The 20,731-nt window shown below is 45.4% G+C and overlaps 1 protein-coding gene across 3 annotated transcripts in view; it reads right to left on the reverse strand.

The window, feature by feature from the left end:
• Positions 1 to 20,731, reverse strand: part of FANCI (FA complementation group I) — a 40,421-nt gene that overhangs the window by 13,824 nt on the left and 5,866 nt on the right. For all 3 annotated transcript variants that reach the window (XM_034783424.1, XM_034783425.1, XM_034783426.1), the window contains 22 exons: positions 20,496 to 20,629; positions 19,262 to 19,334; positions 18,142 to 18,272; positions 17,513 to 17,669; positions 15,210 to 15,267; positions 14,558 to 14,599; positions 13,096 to 13,219; positions 12,024 to 12,109; positions 11,702 to 11,834; positions 11,295 to 11,387; positions 10,501 to 10,637; positions 9,632 to 9,809; positions 8,862 to 8,949; positions 7,969 to 8,099; positions 7,223 to 7,293; positions 5,790 to 5,904; positions 5,230 to 5,352; positions 3,910 to 3,978; positions 2,481 to 2,582; positions 1,211 to 1,396; positions 992 to 1,113; positions 373 to 537 (listed from right to left, as the gene is read on the reverse strand). In XM_034783424.1, the coding sequence (XP_034639315.1) occupies positions 373 to 537; positions 992 to 1,113; positions 1,211 to 1,396; positions 2,481 to 2,582; positions 3,910 to 3,978; positions 5,230 to 5,352; positions 5,790 to 5,904; positions 7,223 to 7,293; positions 7,969 to 8,099; positions 8,862 to 8,949; positions 9,632 to 9,809; positions 10,501 to 10,637; positions 11,295 to 11,387; positions 11,702 to 11,834; positions 12,024 to 12,109; positions 13,096 to 13,219; positions 14,558 to 14,599; positions 15,210 to 15,267; positions 17,513 to 17,669; positions 18,142 to 18,272; positions 19,262 to 19,334; positions 20,496 to 20,629 (2,518 nt within the window). The remainder of the gene's footprint in view (positions 1 to 372; positions 538 to 991; positions 1,114 to 1,210; positions 1,397 to 2,480; positions 2,583 to 3,909; positions 3,979 to 5,229; positions 5,353 to 5,789; positions 5,905 to 7,222; positions 7,294 to 7,968; positions 8,100 to 8,861; positions 8,950 to 9,631; positions 9,810 to 10,500; positions 10,638 to 11,294; positions 11,388 to 11,701; positions 11,835 to 12,023; positions 12,110 to 13,095; positions 13,220 to 14,557; positions 14,600 to 15,209; positions 15,268 to 17,512; positions 17,670 to 18,141; positions 18,273 to 19,261; positions 19,335 to 20,495; positions 20,630 to 20,731) is intronic.

Here is a 20,731-nt window from a genome sequence, read left to right on the forward strand (position 1 = left end):
GTGCTGCATGTCAGGACTGAGGGTCACTGGTATTCTGAGGGTGGGGGATGGCCTAGGACTGGAACATCAGAGGCCACCCAGGTCAGCATTAAGGGACACTGATACAGCTGAAGTGTGGCCCAGGACAGGAGCAGCAGGAGGAACTACAGATCAGGACTGAGGGTAATGAGGCTGCATGGGGCCAATCTGCACAGCCCCTGCCTACACCAGGCTGGTCTGGAGAGTGCTCCAAGTGTACTTTGTGCAGAAGTGACATGCTGCACCCCTTGTTTGTGTGCAATGTATACTGCTCAAAAAGGTAGGCAGCCACCACAGAAGTGAATTTAAGGTAATATATACAAGTCAGAGATAAACAGGCTGTGACAGTTTCACCTGAACAAAGCTGTGAGCAGAGTGGATACAAAGCTCATAGAAAGGAAGCTTCGGGCGGTTTTATTGGCCAAGGATGACTTGTTCTTCCCAGCTTTTTCCTTCAGGATCTCGGAGAGTTTGCTGTAACACTTAAACAGGCCTAGAACATCCTCAAACTTGTTCTTGCTGCAACATCAAAAGAAGGTGTAAAAAACACTGATAATAGAGACCAGAATGCCACAATTTCTTCATGTGAACTTTTATTAATCCAGTTAGAGAAGATACTTTCCAGATGACATATCAAGCTCCCTATCCTTCCAATACACAGCTCAGGTCCCACCCAGTCCATACTGGCTTGGCCACTTCCCTTGTTTCAAAATCCTAGCGAACTGTGATAATGACAAGTACAGTGATGTTCAAAACAAAGACTCTCCCCAAGGTTAGGTGCAGATTTGCACCATGATATGCAGGGAATGAGCTATGAGAAGTCATTCACTGTTCCCCTGTTATAGTTGGTGGCACTGTGCTGTACTTGCAAGGTACACTGAAGACACTGTCCCAGACACACTCAAGTGCTAAGGAATTCCTCTTAATTTCACCAGTGGGTGAGAGTTCTAAAGGATAGGACTTGACACCTTACCTGAAATTCCCTATGTTAAAGTTGTACTCAATCAGGACCTCGCAAACTCCCATTACCAAGATGGCATAGATATTGTTCTTCACGCCGACGCCAGAAGACAGAGAAAAGTCAGCTGATTTATCCTAAGAGGCAAAATGAATAAGTGAAAAACCCTTTTAAAACCCCACAGGAATCAAGAATCTCCCTGCTACCTGGCCTTGCTGAGAAAACCTGAGTTACCAGTTCAAAGTCCTCCAGTTCACTCTTGATCATTCGCCGTGTGATAGATTCCAGCATTTCTTCAAGGTCTTGTTGGAATCCCACATAGTCATCATCCTCATCCTCTTCTTCCTCAGCTTCGTGGCGCAGCTGCATGGTGCTCTTGTACCAGGCTAGGCAGTGCTGGATACAGCTGAGCAGATGGGCCTGAAGAAAGCAGTCACACAGGATATTATAATTCACTGTGCTAACAAGGCCTTAGCCAGTGGGATCATTTCAAACCTTCTAGCTGGAGAGAGGGAGACCGGTGCAACAGAACAGGATTCTCCACAGCAACAGGCTAGACCACTCTAGCCAGAGGCAGGAAAGCCACAACAACATGCTTCAGAAGTTCATAACCTATGGGAATCGGAGTGTTTCTCACTCACAGCTGAGGCTTTAAAACAGAAGCTCAAAGTGCGGTGGTCCCGTAACCCCACATCTGAACTTCTAACAATGCAATATACTCTGAATTCCAACAGAGGATACCTCAGTGCAAGTTCTCACCTACCTCATTACCTGCAGTCCTACATCATAGCTGCCACCCACTGTCACATGGCTTGCTGTTCAACCTATATCTGAATTATTTAAAGGATATTAGATGAGAGTGTAGACAAGAGATTTCAAAGGGGTTTCTTCACCATTTCTGAGGCTTCTGGTCTCTTCCCAGTCTCACCTCCCTCAGCATGGAAAAGAAGATTCTTCAGGAAAAAAAGCTAAGGGCTGGTTTTGAATTTGGCCCCTTTGAAACCCTGTGAATTTTTGGAGATCTCCAATCTGTCCTCAGATTAGGAAGATTGAGGGAAATGCATGCTGAGGGAGCGAGATCAGAAGAGAAGAGACAGACTCCTTTCCTGTACTTCTGTACTATTTGGTGCTAAGCTGCAGGAAACAAGAATGGGACTAGCTCAGTAGAGGATAACAGCTGCAGAACCACATTATTTCTATGGCTCCTTCCATCCAGGGCTATCAAAGCACTTTAGAAGCATCACTGAAGTAAGCACCATAACATCATGGATATTATCCTTATTTTACTGGTGGGAAAGCTGAGGCAGAAGAAGTGAAGTCACCTGCCCAAGTTCACTGCAGAAGAACTGGATTCAGTTTCCAGTCCTGGTCTCCAACTCTCCAAGCCTGCAGGGGCTGAGCTTAATGAGAAAGAGGGAGTGACTTGAGTCAGTCAACTGCAAACCTAAAAGCCAATGGAATGAGTGAGCTTTAAAGAGTGGAATACACTGTATATATCTCTTACCAGTGGTTCCTGCAGAAAGATTTGGTCTCCTTGTGCCACAATACATCCCTCAAGTTTCAGTGGGGGAAGCAGGTCTGGTTCTGGCTCATAGTATCGCTTTATCTGTAGGGTGACCAGATAGCAAGTGTGAAAAATCGGGACAGGGCATGGGGGGTAATAGGTGCCTATATAAGAAAAAGCCCCAAAAATCGGGATTGTCCCTATAAAATCGGGACATCTGGTCACCCTATTTATCTGCCACAAAAAGCAAGGAATAAAAAAATAGCTGGTCACTTAATCTCTGTGTCTCTCAGTTCCCCATCTGTAAAATTAAGTACAAGTATTTCCATTCCTCACATTAGAGACTGTGAGGCACTCAGTTACATGGGAATGGGGACCATGTATGTAACTGAGCCATCAGGATAACATGCACCTGTCATACCGTTCATTAGAGGCCCCTCCTCGGCAGCTCATACATCCCTGAACTAGGAGTGAACTTTAATCCTCTGAGAGCAAGGACCACAAATGGGGTTGATTGATGTAATCTTGTTGCAGCTATGTTTAAAGGGCACTCACTGTTCCCTTGGTTACCTAGAGCCAACAACACTAGCATTTTACCTCTTCAAAGCTGACGGTTAATGACTAGAGAGGTTTGCAACATCACCCACTCCTGCATCAGTGGATGTAAATAATTGCTCCAGTAATTCTGCCACTACAATGAACTACAGGCACAGCCAATCACACATCTAGTTACCTAACTGGGGTGGTGCAGAGACGTAGTTAGTTGTCCACAATTCATTACAAGTGAGATATTGAGCCTGAAAAATGAGAGTCCAGAGCTGAAAATCCAGCGTAATAATTTTAGATTGTTTCGCACGCCACAAGGGAACAGGCAAACTAGGAGCAGTGCTGAAGTCACATAGGAGAGGGACAGAGGTGTGCCCCTGGGAGGCCATACACCAGGATAAGAGAAAAAAGTCTGTAGCATCAGGCTCCCATTGACAGGCCCCTACTGCCTTGCAGCTGCCCAGCTTCAATTCTTGGTCTAGTCTCAATCTGTGTACTGGCAGGGCTGGGAGTGCTGGAAATAGTCAGCCGTGACTTCTCCAGATCATGAAAGAGAAGATGTGTAGACATGTCTCAGAGAAAGCACCACCTGCCCAATTGGCGGGGAAGATGTGACTGTGACGTGTGACAGAGTTGAGAAGAGTTAATCCTACAAGGGCACAGAGAGCCCTCCTCCAAAGGAGGATAGCAATGACTATTATGTAAGCAGGTGTCTGTGGACAGTTATTGGAGAGCAATCGTGCAGTGCGTAGGATCAGGACCAGGCAAGACACATTTTCCTGAGGAATTTGCATCTCACACTTTGCTGTGTACAGTCTTGGAATTCCTGGAGCCTAGATTTCCTCCCCTGCCATCTTTCTATTGCTCCATGAATGTACTTTACCTGAGACAGCAATGTTTCCATTATGGAGTTACTCAGCTGAGAGTTCCTGCGGAGGACATCATAAAAACCCTGAAGGTAGGGAAGAGAGACACAAATTAGCCAAGATTACTCAGAGGAGGAAACAATCCACATACCTAATTTTGAGCTGCAAGACAACAGTGAACTTAACTCTTTGGCACTGGAATTAATCGGGAGCTAATAAAGTTGTGCTCAGTAAAAAAAGTGACATACTGGCAAAGTGAGACAGCATAGGAAGAAGATACAGATGTCTTAAATGGAGTCCACCCCCAAGTTGTATCCCTTTAGTACAGGTGGCATCAAGCTCCAAGTCTGACTTTCAGCGTTGGAGCATTAAGTGGCACTATCCTAAATTTCAACCTATATTTGTGAAATCTGCTCCAGACAAAATATATTCCAGAGGGCAATCCATAGGAGGCAGTAATTAGACTGTGAAACCTCAATGGAAGAGCAAAGTACCTGCATGCCCTGTAGCACACAGACAAATACATTCCAACATGCACACTAACTCGACAAAAATCAATCGGCGCAAACCCAGGGAAGAGAAGCAAGAATGCTTACTCTGATCTATAGACGGTTTCCCAGAAGCCCCTTTCCCCAAACCCGATATATCATAGGTGCCTCTGGAGTCAGACTTGCACCAGAAAACAGCTCTTCATATTAGACCCACCACACACAGAGCTTGGTCAGTCCCAAAAGGGCCACAAGGCAGAGACAAATAAATGGTTGCCTCTCACCCAGAGAAAGCACAGACAGAGGGAAAGGATGGTAGAATCCTCTGGACCCCTGCAGGAGGCCTGAGGAGATTCCCCATACACCCTCCTGCCAAGGCTCTCATTGGAGCCTGTCAAAGTTGCTGCATAATCAGATCAAGGCGTCATTGTGAGCCCCCTCCAAGAGCCAAGCAAGCTGTCCCTTCAGTTCACCAAGCCCCCCTGAGAGCGGGAGAGACTGGGAATCAAACCCAGGACCCCGATATGCCAAGCAGAGCAATGGCCAGGTCAGCCACTCTACATTTTACCCCCAAGATATACATCAAGGACAGGTGATAATCAAAAGCCTTTGGGAGGCTTATATAGATTCAAAATAATGAGAAACAAAAGGGTTAAAACAAATTAGAGTCCCTAGAATGTCAACATCCCAGGAAGAACTCAGCTAGGACCTGGAATCCATCTCCCACGGGCCTCCAAACATCCAACTGATGGTTACAACATTCAGTCATTATTGACCTGGGCTGGATTAGAACCAGCTACTTAAGAGCAAACTGGTGATTTATGAAGACATTGCAGAAAGCCAATTTACCTCGTATAACATAAGTCGGACGTCAGCCTGCTGACTCAAGCATCGCCTCAGGCTGCCCAGGATTTCAAGGCAAAAGGCCTCATTAGCTGCAGAGTTGTAGCAGCCGTGAATGTCTGCCTGGACCTGAAAGAGAGCACATTAGTGACGGCATATGGGTTCTGCTTCCCATTTATCACTATGCAAGAACTGGATCATAAAGGGAGACAAACCTGTCCTTTCAGCCAAGGAAACTCAGACCAAACATTTAGCATCCAGCCTCACTCCCCAAAAGAGAAAATCATCCACATATTATTGGGTTTTCTGTACCATTCTCATTGGGGTACCCTGGCAGCATGAATGCTCCACCTGAATGGATGGACACTGTGAGGTCAGCAGCTCTAAGGGGCATGTACACCTGGTCCAGTCTCTCCTTTCTCACTTCTAGCTGCTAACACTAGCTGGAATGGCTTCTATGTTGGGACAAACACTTCACTCTGAATACCTATTATAATCAATCAGTGTCCATTTCCATGGGACTGTGGCATGTATCTGTTCAAGAGGCTTGCAGAAGCAGCACTCACCTGACTAGCACCGATGGCCTGGCTGCACTGGGAAAAAGTCAAGCTGCCCAGAACCTTAAAATTCTTCAACAGCAGCAAAAAGCCAGCAACTGCAGCTTTCCGAGCATCTAGCTGCCTATGCGTTGGGGAAAAAAATAGAGAAGCATGAGGAGGGGCAGAAGGAGTTAAGAAAATTCAGAGACCAGCTCAGCTACAAGATTGTTCTGAGCAGTTCATGCAATTTTCTGACACACATGGAGGGCCAAAAAGTGGTAAAAAAGAAAAATTAAAGCAATGCTTGATGCCCCAAGGAATTAACAGCTTGGCAGTTCAGTTAGTTTCTCCTGAGCTCTCCAGTCTTATGACACTGACTTCTCCTTTCTGTCCCACTGATGTATATAGCAAAGGAGAACGCTGGGCACAGACCTGCTACTTAAATGGCTGTGGAAACTAGAATGAAAGCCAGGCAGCAAAGAAAGCTGCATGTTTGCAGTGAGATAGAAAGGAGGTTTTCTCACATCTCTCACCTCTTCTCTTTCCCTCTGGCAGAGCTGTAGCTTTCTGAGCTGGGTGAGTGCCATGGAAAGCAGGATCTTTGCTCTACACACATCTAGGGGATACCCCAGGTCTTTCATCGGGATCAGGCTGCTTGCTTTAAACAACATGCAGGGCCGGCTTTAGGAAGTGCGGGGCCCGATTCGAATACCCGGCAGTGGTCCGGGTCTTCGTCGGCACTTCGGCGACGGGTCCTTCACTTGCTCCGGGTCTTCCGTGGCACTGAAGGACCCACCGTTGAAATGCTGCCAAAGACCCCCGGAGCGAGTGAAGGACCCACTGCCGAAGTGCCGCCGAAGACCCAGACTGCCGCCGGATGAGTAAAAATTAAAAAGGCGCCTAAGTTAGGTGCTCTTCTTTAGGGCACGGGGCCCGATTCGGGGGAATCGGCCTAAAGCCGGCCCTGACAACATCTGTAACTAAACAGACACTAACAAGCAACTCCACAGCAGCTCCTAATGTACTGGACACAGCAAGGTGAATCATCCAGAACTTTGCACAGAGCAGATCTTTCAACAATTTCAAAAAAGGAGCAGCCGTACTATGGCAGCTCAAAGTTTCTAGTCATCCGTTCACTTTGAGCTCCCCATGGCATTGGTGTGCTCAGGTGTGTGGCTACGCAAACACATAATAGTGGAGTTTGTTTTCAGTTGATCTCCTTACCTTGAGTCTCCATCTGGTTTTCTGAATTGACAGGCTCAGGTCAAGGCTCCTCTGGTTAGAACTGTGGAGTTCTCAATCCAGAGGGTGGTATTGTGCCTGTGTTACAGTACTGAGGATGGGGTGGTGGGGTCTCCATAAGTAAAAGGTGATTGTTAAACCAAGTAAAAGAACCACTTCCAATCCAGAGCTGAACAATAACTTAAACACCTTTTCAAAGAACACGGATCCCATCTTACCTGGAAAAGATGGCTTTTCGGAGAACAAGTATGAGGGAGTCCCTCACTGACATGCTGACTTTGAGCAGCGGCTGGAAGGGAAGGGATCTATTAGACAGCAGAAATAAGGCAAACCACGCTGAGTGTGAGAGCGCATGGGCACGTGCACTCCTATCTTTCTGCTAGTTTTCCACACTTTCATCAGTACTAAAGGACACCCAAAGAAAATTTTAAAACAGAACGAAAAGAGGTGCACTGGCAACAGCAAGACATCTTGGCCTGCTGTTGAGAAAGGAGCATGAGGATTGGGGGAGAAATCTGCGGCCCTCAGAATGGAGTACTGGGGGCTAAGCAGGTGGCAGTTCTACTATTAAGACAATACCCCAGCACAGAAAAACATAATATTAGAATAGAATTGGGAAGAAGGTAACTCTATGGGCCATTCCCAGCTGTTTCTATTCTGTGCTGGTATCTGGGCACCTTCCATCTCCCAGATGAAAGGTCCTAGCAGGGAGAGTCCTTGACTGTGCTTTCAAGTAAGGGGCACTAAAGTTCAAGAAGGGAGATTTCAACTAAGGGGCATTAATTCAAGAGAGGCACCATGCTACACTGAATAGCCTGCCAGCTACAGCAGAGGACTAGAGGCACTTTAACAAATATGTGTGCAGATGAGGAAGGTTATTGGTTCCCACCTATAATTGTGGCATGCAGCTATGGCTGGAGCCAAACTCTAACATATTCATTTGTAGGGAAATGCGAAGCTTTACCTGTACGGCCTTGAGTAGCCCTTGCACCATGTCAAGAGGCAGATAGGACAAATTGTCAAAGGCCTCAGTGACTTTGGAGGAAGAATTCTGAAGGACGAGTGGAGCAGACACAACGATATTAGACAGCAAATCTGAAAAATAAGATTGTAAAAGGAGCAGCTGCTGCCAAGGGCAAAGCAGTGTCCACACTAAAGAGTAGGGTATGGGAGAGAGGGATTCTGTTTCTTTCTATGGGGTCAATGAGTCCAAGAGAAAATCCACAGCCTCCCCATTACCTGGAAAGGTCCCATTTGGGATGATCATATTGTTAATCCAGTCTTCTACCAGGATACAGGGTGCCATATGCACACAGCCCAGGTATAGAGGCCACCTTATCAGGGTGTACCCAGGAGCTAGCTGGAGAGCCTTCTCAGCAGTAGGCCCAAGGGCATCTTCCCAATGGAGATCAGATGAAATCTAATTCTTGCCAGTTTCAGGTCACACTGCAAGACTTGCCTATTCACTAAAGCATTCCCCAAAGAATCACAGCAGAAGAAAACCTGACAGTGCATCCAAAGACAGATACCAATAATGAAATCAAAGACGAAGGCAGAGAACTAATGGTCCGTTCTGGACTGGTCCCTACACAGTGGTTAGGTTCTACAGTGATAGGGGATTAAAGTGCATGCTGTATAGGGTGTTTGCATTTCTAGAAGGATGGACAACCACGGTTCTGGGATGAACTATCACATTACAGTGTTCTTCCTCTGTAGTGAGGTGTGTTTTGAATTGCATGGACTTGAGACACCTGATACTTCTGACCCTCAGGTCACCTGATCAGGAGTTTCCTCTACAAAAAAATAATAATATGATTTCTGAGAGCCACATACATTTCCCTCTCTCATTTTTATTACCTATGAAGTGGTTGATGGGAGAAGCTGCCTTTGTGATGACTCTATTCAAGACCTGCTCCAGAATTGCACTTCTGATTGGCTCATGGACCTAAAAGGGGAAAGGAAAAAAGAAAACATAAAACTGAGATTTTCATGTGATTTCAGGTGCTTGGTCACTGTCCATTAATGTCCAAGTTTGAAGGGTAATGTTTGAGCTGTCCCTAGCAGTTACCTTTGGCTAGAATTGGGATCGGCAACCTTTGGCACGCAGCCCATTAGGGTAAGCCCATGGCGGGCCGGGCCGGTTTGTTTACCTGCCGCATCCGCAGGTTTGGCCAATCGCAGCTCCCACTGGCCGCGGTTCACCGTCCCAGGCCAATGGGGGCTGCGGGAAGTGGCACCCGATTGGCCGAACCTGCAGACGTGGCAGGTAAACAAACTGGCCCGGCCCACCAGGGGCTTTCCCTGACGGGCCGCGTGCCAAAGGTTGCCGATCCCTGGGCTAGCTTAACAGAGACTGAACCAGGATGGAATCTGGATCAATTAAAAGAAAACATAGGAGTGGGATGAGTACTACCAATTGGTAGATGATAGTCTAGAGGTTAAAGCAAAGAGCTGGGAGTCAATAGGCCTAGGTTCTAGTCCCATCTCTGCCATTGATTTTCCCCATCTTCCCTTCAGTTCCCCTGATGATGGAGATGAACAAAATCTCATAAAAAGTTGACAAGAGAGCAGGGGCATGAACAGTTTCCCCAGAAGAACATATGATGTTATCCTAAACCTCATCCTACCTTAAAGGTTTCCAGCAGGATATTAGCTCCCAGCCTGCATGCCTGCTGGGCTGGCATCTTGCAAAGGCCATAACTGGTTTCAGCAGCTTTTCCTAAGACCTTTTTTGGCTCGTATGATTCCATTAAGGTGAAACCAAGATCCACCAGCCCTTGAGTAACATGGTCCCAGCCAAAAGCACTAGAGGAAAATGTTAAACAGAGCAAGAAAAAAAAGCAACTTAATAAAGGGAACGTCTTAAACTGCAACATTCAGATAATAAAGTCTTCCATGGTCACTCGGGGGCCCAATGTAGGTTGGGAATTGTGTGAAACAAGCATGCTCAACTCTCAGTGTAGGGAACGCCTCCACAGGACTCTTCAGTCCCGGGCCCCCCAACCAGCAAAGGAGAGACAGAAAACCTACAATTCCTGGGGGAATTTTCAGTATTTTAAACTATGCGGTCCAGACCAGATTCAGAAATTGTGCTGACTGATGGCAGGTCCTGGAACCATATATGAGGTGTTTAAAGGGGTAATGATGGTGGGGTGGGAGGCTAACAGAGGATCATCCCTCATTCACTGTCCAGAAAGCATTCACACTACAGCAGGTAGCATTACTGTAAATGGTCAGCTACCATTCCCAGTAGGAAGTTGGTGGTTAGTGATTTATAATTCAGCCACTCTGCATCACAGACGGCTGAAACTTAGGAAACATCTGTGCAAATATATATTTTTTCAAAGGTCTCTTATATAAAGCTATGAAATAAGGTTTGGGGTTTGAAATCAGTTTTCAGTAATAGTTAGAATCCCACCACATTTCTATCTAGGCCAAGACCCTGCTCCCTCCCAAAAGCTCTTCAGCTCTGGGTAGTGTGCTCCCAAAAGCAAACCTGTTTTCCACCACTTCCAGGATTATGGACGTTACATCATACTGCTGAGGAAACAAATCCTGCAGGAATTTTGAGCCCTGGAAGAACTGCAGGTCCTTGCAGCTTCTCACAATTGACATTTTCAGAAAGTCAAACACCTGAAACATAAAAATGGTGTGAGTGAGGAGGAGTCTGTCCAGAGCCATTTCCACAGGTAACCGCCAAGTGAGAGAACCATCTAGAGCAAGCACAGTATAGGAAGTGTCAGTGCCAGCTGCTCACACAGCTCTGCCAACATATCTCAATACATTCCTTCTCCAGGATGGTTGTTCCCCACTTTACTCACAGATGCAGCCAAGATACATGACCCAGGAGGGTGGCATACGGTCACCCAGCACCTACATTTGGACATATTCATTTTGGTTTTTGGAGGGCTAAGTTGCTGTCATCCTCACTCCGTTACACTCCTTTCCCCCCATTCATGTCATCGTGTAATTATATTATTAGAGGAGAGGTCTCTCTGGAGGCTGTGCCATAATGTGTTTCAATGGTCAATAGGCAAGGCACAAGAATGGGAGGATAAACCCCACTCCTTGATGACAAGGATGTTCCAGTGTTCAAGAGCCAAAAAGCATGACTCCCAATCCATCCAACAGTATTTGTTTCTTTTGTTATTACCAAGAGTTCATTTTTGAACTATATTGAAAAGGGAGCATAATATGCACACACACACACACACACCCTGTGAGCACAACGCACAGACAAGGAAGCTTTATGCAAAAAGAATCCTTAGGTTACACATAAGTAAAACATACCTGCTCTTCAAATCTGTGTTTTATTGCCACTGAGAGCACAAGAGCCACACTGAAAGGACAAAGGGTCTTGCCTGGGTCCCTTTGCTGTTCAGCCTAGGAAACATCAAGAGACAGGACAATCAAAGACCTTGTTATTTATGATTTAATGAAGCTTCTTGCAACATCAAGGAGGCCATCATTGCTAGTTTAGGCCAGACTGGTGTTATGCTACCCCAGAGTTGACCTAGGTTGTGGGGGAATCTCTTACCTCAAATGCACTGAATCACTATATATGTTTTTGACAGCCATAGTGGTATTAACAATTTCAAATCCTACATAAAGATAACCTGCTAAACCTACCCTCTAGTTTAAAAACCCCTCTCTCGTGCCCCAAAAAGCTCTAACAGTGTGCTCTGCATTTGCTGTACCTTTAGTAGTTTGATTAGTTCCCTGCCGAGATCCTGGTCCAGGTTGATAACAGAGATAATATGAAGAATGACAGTGCCTTCCACATGACGGAGTTGGTCTAGAGGCACCGTGGCAGCTTCAAGGTCCACTGACCTAGAAGACATAGGGTTTTCTACTAAGTTACAATCCCTGTTGTAATTGATGCACACCATCTCAAAAGCACTGAACAGGACACATTGGTGCAGGACTTGGCATAGTTGATTCAAGAAGGGTGTCAGGTAAGGCATGGAGGGTTACAAATACGCAGGCAGCAAAGGAAGACAATTATAGGAAAGGACTTACTCTGGAATCCTCTGCTCTTCTTTTTGCCTTTTATCCAACTGGTTGAAAAAAGTGATGATTCCTTCCAAAACAGTCTTCTTACTGCCCTGGAAGGCGGGACATAGCAAAGCAGTATAAACTATATTAATCTATTGCACATTCTGTAATACCCTGAGACACCACAGCCCCCAGGGAATTGCAGTCTGCTTCCCTGATTTCCCCTTGCAATGCTAGTTTCATAATATTTTTAATTTCCCATGCTAAGTCATTGTGTGCAGTGCATTTCTGGGGTAGAGCAATTGATCACTGTATTGTTTGTATATTCCTTTGTACCGCACTTATAAAGAAAAGGTTTTTCATTAGAATGGTTCCTTTAAGTGACAAGTCCATTCAGAGCAGCTGGAAAGCCCTAAAACAGTAACTGAGACTCTAGACTTGAGCTAGTGAATCCAAACAGCCTCCCACAATACAGGTAGAGACCATCTCTGGATGGATCATTCTTTTATTGAGTCATTCATGGAATAATAGCAACGAGTATGGGAGTGGAACAGCTACCCTGTCGCAACTAAATGGCAGGTACCTCACTGGCAGCAGCTGCTTGGAACAGGGGCACAGAAATGAGACCTCCTTTAAGATTGATCCAGACCACAACCCAGAGGCAGGTGACACTATGTGAACCATGAACTTACTAGAACAGGTAACCCCCTGAACAGAGAGATGGAGTCCATGTCTAGGAAGACTAATAGGTACCTTGCCTATTATATTTTGGAACTGTACCCACTGCTTTCTTCTCCAAAGACTCCATGTCACAGCCATCCTCCTTTCAGTTGAGGAGAAGTGGGAATGATCACCTCCTCAGTGAGATGCTTTCCACCATCTCCCTATCCCCCACAGCAGAGCCTGCTCCCACCTTCCATCAGCCATGGGAGTGAGCTATCCAGCTGAGAACTAAATTTTGATCCCCTGCATGATTCAATCCCTAGCTCACTTTGTGAATTTTCTCTCTCATATGTGCACGCAGTACATATCTGCTATAGTGATTAGATGCAAATTCTGGCTTGGAGAGCTTCCCCAACTCCCTTTGGGGTTTTACCTTTGCAGAGAGCAGCAGCAGTTGATAAACCAGAGGAGGAATTTCTTGGAGGTCTAACTTGGAGAACATCCTCAGGACCTTTTCCACGACAAACTGCAGTTCTTCTGCACTTAATGGGATGTCCCTGAAGAATCAAAGGTTCAGACCAGTCATTGCCATTCAGTTCCCAACCCTGCTTCCTTTAGAATACCATAGCAGGTTCAATCTTTGAACTAGCCAGTAGTACTCTAGCATTCCCAAAGGCGCACCACAGGGACCAAAAAAGCTACCTGAAGTCCTAGATAGAAGTTATTGCCATAGACCCCTCAGCTCCCTGCAACTGCCTCAGAAACTCAGGTTCACATTCTGAACTCCAGCACAAGTTGCACATCACAAAGCCTCCCTCACACTGTGCTTGCACATGAATGGACAGTGCCAACTTTTCAAGATACAAGGAATCAAAGCCATGACCCAGCCCAGAGTCCCCTGCACTCAAGGAGAGAGGGATGAATAGCCAGGCATATACATGGAATTGGCAGGTACAAAATACACATTATGAATAAGGCTAAGATTTTGTCATGTATATTTTTAGTAAAAATCACGGACAATAAAGAAAAAATTCACGGAAGCCCGTGACCTATCCACGACTTTTACTAAAAATATGTATGTCAAGATGAGGAGCTGTGGGGTCCCCACACCACCCTTGGGGACCTGTCCAGGAGCTCCGGGGCACCCCGGCCGCCTGCAGTGGTCCCAATGGCGGTGGCTGGGAGCTGTGGGGCTCCCCCACTGCCCATGGCAGCAGGGGCCCCACAGTTCCCAGCCACCACATGCGATTGAGAGACCCTGCAACTCCCAGGCACTGCAGGCTCAAGCCATGGAGGTCTCTGGAAGTCACGGATTCCGTGACAGAATAGTAACCCTAGTTATGAACTACTAACACAATTGATGTTCCCTGTTAAATGATTAATTTAACTCCCCACTTGGTGTGCCCTAAGATGCTAACTAAGGAAGTAAGAGTGGTGGGTGGGGAGAAGAATCCTACCTATTTTCAAATGACTCCTCCACAACCTATACTGAGCATTAGAGTCTCTAGCCTTCCCTTGAAGCACATGCGTAACTCCCCCTAAGGCTAAGGAAAGGTATCTGCAAACACCAAGGGGACATAGACCCTGGTTTCGCACATATTTATACTTTTGATGTGAACAAGGGAAGACATGTCAAGTGTCCCTATTCCTCAACAGCAAGCAGCAGATACCGAGCCAAGTGAGACTCTGGGAGAAACGGCACAGCCAGTGCTGTCCCTGGGGCATGTTTAGCAGGCTGCGTGCAGTCCCCAAACACGCCCAATGAATACGCTCAGCACCCATGTGATACCAAAGGTGCAACTGGCAGGTTACTGATGCACAGTCCCCAAGTTGCTTGTGAAACAGGAGGCAGAAATAGATGGAAAATAAGAAAACACTGGGGTGGGGGAATTTACCTGAACATGTTGGTGAGATGAATGACACACTGATGATCCCACCTGGTCAAACAAAAGAACAGAGAGCCTGAGAAAGGGCAGAATTGCTGGTTGTTCTCCTCCCACCCCCGAATTTAGTACATTTCTACAGTTCTTCTGTTACTATCTCAAAGTAAGAACAGAAGCCTGATTTGCACTAAAATTCACAACTGTTACCAGCTACTCATCAATAATTGGAATGGCTCTGATTATTGTCACGAGCAGAAGAGCAGCCAAACAGAAAAACCAAAGGGAAAGACCGAAGCACCCCTTGAGGCCAATTCATGCAGCAGTGGAGCAGGTGGGTCACCTGCCCTCCAGGCTGGAGAAGTCACCACACTGCCAGCTCTCATAGGGGCTGAGATTTAAAGGAAGTAGAACAGGGCAAAGTGGAGGGGATTCTCCAGCCCAGGTTGGGAACTCTGCAAAGCACAATGTAAAGGGCATTATTTGGCCAGTTTGGCTGCAGACTTTTCTTAGAATTGCAGAAGCAGCTGGGGTTTTAGACTGAGGCTAGTGTTTCATTTTATAGCAGGTGGGTAGTAGATAGATTTTTTTGTAAAAAGTCCAGATGCTGATTGATGCATAACAATTCTTAAATTAACAAATAGAAATGAAGAGGAGATGTACACACCTGCTGGAGCAGAGGGTATTGATCAACTGCTTTTTAAACTCTCCCCCACTCAGCTCACCTGGAGAAGCAAAAGGCATTTAGAAGCAGATTCCAGTGAAAGGAAGGTGTAGGAGAGAGACCTTAATGTTGATGCAAAAATTATATTAATACAATTATAACTATTTTATTAGGTCATTACAAGCTTGTTTGCTCCTTTACAGAATATTAAGGTATAGCTACAAGTATGTTATAGCCAGAATGCTTGGAAATACAACAATACATGTATTTAGCTAGTTAAGTAACAAAACATTAATGCTAATCAAAGACATTCCAGAAGGTTTCTACTTCTATCTCCCAAGGATAGCAAACATCAAGAAGAAAAACTGTGTAAAACATCCATGCTTTAGGCAGAGGCCTAATTGTAAAAATGTATGTGGAACCATAAATCTATGGAAGTGTCCATACCAACCCCATTTATTTTAAAAAGGAAAATCTCTGCTTGTATTTTTGAAACTCCAGGAAAAACATGTACAGTTGGAAATGTTTTAAACTTTTGTTTGTGTCTTAAAAGTTGAAATAACAAGCACCTTTGCAAAAGGTATAAATTTGCAAATATGTTATCTAAATGCAAAGCTTCTAATATCACTGCTACGTAAATGGTAAAATGCTTTATGTACCAACATGGAATCTAATTACCTTGCTAGACAAGTGTAACAAGCCATTTAAATATAGAATATTTATGTTAACAGGGAATTAATTAATTGCTTGCAGTGAACAAGCAAACCCTCATCCAACTCAGGGAGGCAAGAAAAATCATTCTCCAAAAACTGTTGTGTAGAATTAACAACTTAAGTTAAAGAATGTCTAAAAGTTATTTAACTTTCAAAGACTGTTTTGAGAACAAAACCTTTTTATAGAAAGAACAGGAGCGTTTGCACTTTCTGAAAACAGAATTTAAATTTCCTGTCAAACTCTAATAAAACTGAAAGAATCTCTCAGAGAATGTATTGAATAAAAAGAAAAAGTTAAAGCTAGCTTTGAAAGTAATCTGATGCTTTCCTGCCAGAAAAACAGAGGCAATTAAAGAAATGTTGCCTATTCATTAATAAACTGCATTTTCATAAGATGAAGGGGCTCCTAAAGACTACCCAGGAAGGCATGGAGCCAATGAAAGAGTGACAGCAACCCACTTGAAGCTATACAAGCCCGAAAGGGGTGTGTTTTCCTACAGTGTCATGAAAATAGGAAGGAGAAGGGTATAAAAGACTCTGAAGTGAGCAGCCCATACACATACTCTGGGCTAGTTTGTTTAGACAGCAAGCACTCCACAAGTCACAGACAGCTAAGAAAAACAGAGAAGACTCAAGAATAAACCAACCCCAGAAAAACCTCCCCAAAAACCTCATCAAGGATTGATGAGAGAAAGTTAACTAAAACATTGTCAAGGGGTTAGATTTAAACTCTTGTACTGACATTTTTGGGATAGGAAAATGCTGCTATCACTAAATGACTAACTGTTTCTCTGTTAAACACCAGATGGTTAGACCATGTATTTGTGGAGAGGAGATGGGGGCCAATCACTGATAAACAGAGAAATAGTGGAACTTATCTGGATTTAGATTCTTAATATTCATAAATTGACCTGTTTTAAGACAGCGCCTTAAAAGGCTTCTTCTACCTAACTAGTTTAAAAATATTTTGTTTTATTTCAAAAGATTTAGTTAAGATTGCTTTCTTTGCCTAATTATAAACTGTTAAGGTTATTATTAACGAGACAGGCTTCTTACCAGACCTTAAGTTATTTTGCCCTACATAAACAGTTGTAAGTATCTAATAAGATACTAAAACTGAATTCACAATAGTTTGGAGAAACAATATACTTTGGTGTCACATTACCAAGAGAAGAGTGACCCACCAAAGGCAGGGTTCACGCTCAACGGTGTGATCTGTTAAAAGCTCTCCCCAGAAACATACAGAAGAGATTATAACAGAAATAACCAGTTTATCATTTGTGGTGTTTAATATTTTTTTCTTTCTCTAATAAAAAATAGCCCTGGTTAATAATTTGTGATTATTTTGCTGGGTCTTGATCATGGTATCTGCTAAGGTATGCAAAAGACTCCCTGTGACTAAGTAGTGAGACTCTCATCCCTGAGCTGGCAGTAAGAGAAACAATTAGTAAGAGCCGGCCTATCATTTCATGTTTCTTTAAATATTTATAGTAATTTTTAAAATGAAATTACTTGGCATCCAACAATTTAAAACTACCCCTCCCTTTCCACCCCACAAAGGATTGGGCAGTGAGTGGGAAACGAAGGGATTACCTTTCCCATAAACCAGGCTCTCTTTCGAGGTAGCCAGTGCAGTAAGAACTGTGGAAAACAACTCCAAGGATTTCCCATTAGACAGGCTTCCTCCTTTAATAACATCAACAAACAGAGTGGCCAGTTCAGCCAATGCAGCGCCTGGTAATTGACGAGCCTGATAAAAGATTTAAAAAAAAAAAAAAAAAAAGAGTATGAGGAAATGACTAGAAGACTCCAGACATAAATACAAGTGATTAAAAGGAAAGCAAGTATACTCTCAAGAAGCCAATGAGAACCACATTAAAGACTGCTGGTGCAGCCCAATATTAGTTAGTAGAGGAAGTCACCCTGAAACACAGTGTGTCACACTGGCCATTAGAAATGGGGATAAGTTATGTTGACTAAGTCATGGGATTGGAGAGTCTGAACTACTTCCCAGTACAAACATCCAACTCTGATAATCACACAGATAACACTTTCCAAACATTAACTAACCTCATCCTGGGTGAGACTCAAGCAGGTGACCCACTCATTTTTCCCAGTGGCCTAATTAATAATTGGAATACTCACCTCACAGGTAAAAGGGCACTTCCCCTCCCACCTAGACCCAGTAGGCCACATATAAGCCACTCTAAATGAGCACCTACCTCCAGCATCAGCAGCCCTATGATCTCTGACACTATGTCCAACTGCAGGTCCCCCGACTCCACCAGCTGGATACAATGTTTGTAAACCTGGAGTCTCCTTAGAACACCATTCTGCTGAGAGCAAGGGGAACCTTATTGAAGGAGGAGAGCGGGGGGAGGAAACAAAAAGGGAAAGGAAAAAAATGTTACTTAGATTAATATCTTATTAAGTTATAGGAAATGGATCACAAGTGGAAGGACCAGACTTTACCCCCATTCATCTATCTGATAAAACCAGAAGAAAAAGAAAATAGGAACAGCTAGAATCAAAGATCTGAAATTCTTCTCTTACCCATCCTGTTACTTCTTGTGACACTCAGGCAGATTTTCCAGGGGTGGGAAATGCAGATTTTAAAAGGAGCCAGCTAGACAATTCACCAATTCAGCAGGCCAGCTCAGATTCTGCTCACATCCTATTAGAGGCTCCCTAAACTAGGGCTACTCTTAAAGAACTTAGCTAATTCCTGAGTGCATTTGTGGTATCTGAGAAAACTTAGGTTAGACCAGGGATCGGCAACCTTTGGCCAGCGGCCCGCCAGGGAAAGCTCCTGGCAGGCCGGGACGGTTTGTTTACCTGCAGATCTACAGGTTCAGCTGATCGCAGCTCCCACTGGCCGCAGTTCGCTGTCCCTGGGGGCTGCGGGAAGTGGCGCGGGCCGAGGGATGTGCTGGCCACCCTTCCCGCAGCCCCCATTGGCCTGGGACGGCGAACCGCGGCCAGTGGGAGTTGCGATTGGCTGAACCTGCAGATAAACAAACCGTCCCGGACTGCCAGCGGCTTTCCCTGGTGGGCCGCGGGCCAAAGGTTGCCGATCCCTGGGTTAGACCTATTTCCCCTTCCCCAATACATGTGTAACATTGCCACATTCAATTGATCCCAAGGTCAGGAAGCCTGACTGCTTGGATTTAGACAGAATCACACAGAGAGATGATCAGCATTTTACCCGAAAACCTACTTCTTCCACGATATCTAGAAGACCTAGTTCAGTTGCCCACTTATCTACTTATCTATATGGGCAAGCCAAGAGCCTTCTGAAAGTAAGTCATCCAGAGGTCAATGAAACCCAAGTTGTCCCATTACCTTTGAAGATTCCCCTCAGCAGTACAGCAGTCTCCTTTCCCTTCACAGCCTGCCTCGTAATAAGGTCATCAAGCTGCAACCAGAAGGAAACAGCTGTAAGATACCAGTTGCTTATTTCCACACTTCCAACATTTACATTTGCAGGCTCATCCCATCCCCTTCTAGGAAAAGCACTGCCCGTCCAGGAACTAATTCCACAACAAAACGTCTGGGACTCACATAGCTATTATCCTTCACCTGAACACCTTGTCATATTGCACCATGACTGACAGCAATGTCAGACATTTCTCCATCCCTATAGAGTGGATAAACCTAACTACACCCTCCTAATAGCATTACATTGATCTGTAGCCTATCAGAGAACATATCAAGGCACAAGGCAGTCCTAAATCAGTTCCCAATCTGGGTACACCATAGACCAGGGGTGGGCAAACTTTTTGGCCCAAGGACCACATCTGGGTGGGGAAATTGTATGCAGGGCCATGAATGTAGTGCTGGGGCAGGGGGTTGGAGTGCGGCGTGTGGGAGGGAGTGCGGTGTGCAGGAAGAGTCTCAGGGCAAGGGGCTGGGGTGCAGGAGAGGGCTCAGGGTAGGGGACTCAAGGCAGGGAGTTAGGGGGCTCAGGGCAGGGGTGCAGGAGAGGTTCAGGGTGCGGGTTCCGGCCCAGCACTGCTTACCTTGAGCGGCTCCAGGGTGACAGCGGCGCACAGCGGGGCTAAGGCAGGCTTCCTGCCTCCCTGGTCCCACGCCACTCCCAGAAGTGGCCAGCATGTCCGGCAGTGGCTCCTGGGATGGGGTGGGGCGGGGTGGGGCAGCCGGCTCCACTGCGCAGTGTCCTTCCGGGAGTGGCATGGGGCCAGGGCAGGCAGGGACCCTGCCTTAGCCCCACTGCGCCACGGGGCTGGCAACCCCGCGGGCTGGATTGAAAGCCCTGGCCAGCCGGATTCGACCCATGAGCCGTAGTTTGCCCTCCCCTGCCATAGAACATGCACCACAGCTCCAATCCATTCCAAGTTCTTCTTTAGCTTTTGGAAACTCAGTACACGGCCAGAACTATTCATTCAGAGTACCATCTTACGGTTATTTTTTTCACCTCAAATGTCCAGTGAATTGGTAGGGGCACACTTTTACAACATCTTCAAATGAAGGACAATTCTAGCAGCCATTTTCTCCTGCTACAGCCCATGCACAGAATCCAAGTAAAGCCTCAAATGTTCAGAAATACGCAACTCACCTCATTGTCCTTCAGGTTTTGCAGACATTCTTGAAGTCTGTCTAGTGCATCTTCTGCTGCTAGAGATAAGATTTTCTGGTCCATTGTAGCTCGTGTCATTAGACTTTGCAGCACCGTCACACATTGAATGTGCTCTGGAAAATGACAGCAGCATTAGCACTTGGGGAATAATACAGGAAACCACCTTGTACTTCCTCACAATAAACCTTTGCAGAAAAATATTATTCAAGAGGATT

This window comes from Trachemys scripta, chromosome 10 (genome assembly GCF_013100865.1).
Source record: "Trachemys scripta elegans isolate TJP31775 chromosome 10, CAS_Tse_1.0, whole genome shotgun sequence".
In the NCBI taxonomy this organism is placed as follows: domain Eukaryota; kingdom Metazoa; phylum Chordata; order Testudines; family Emydidae; genus Trachemys; species Trachemys scripta.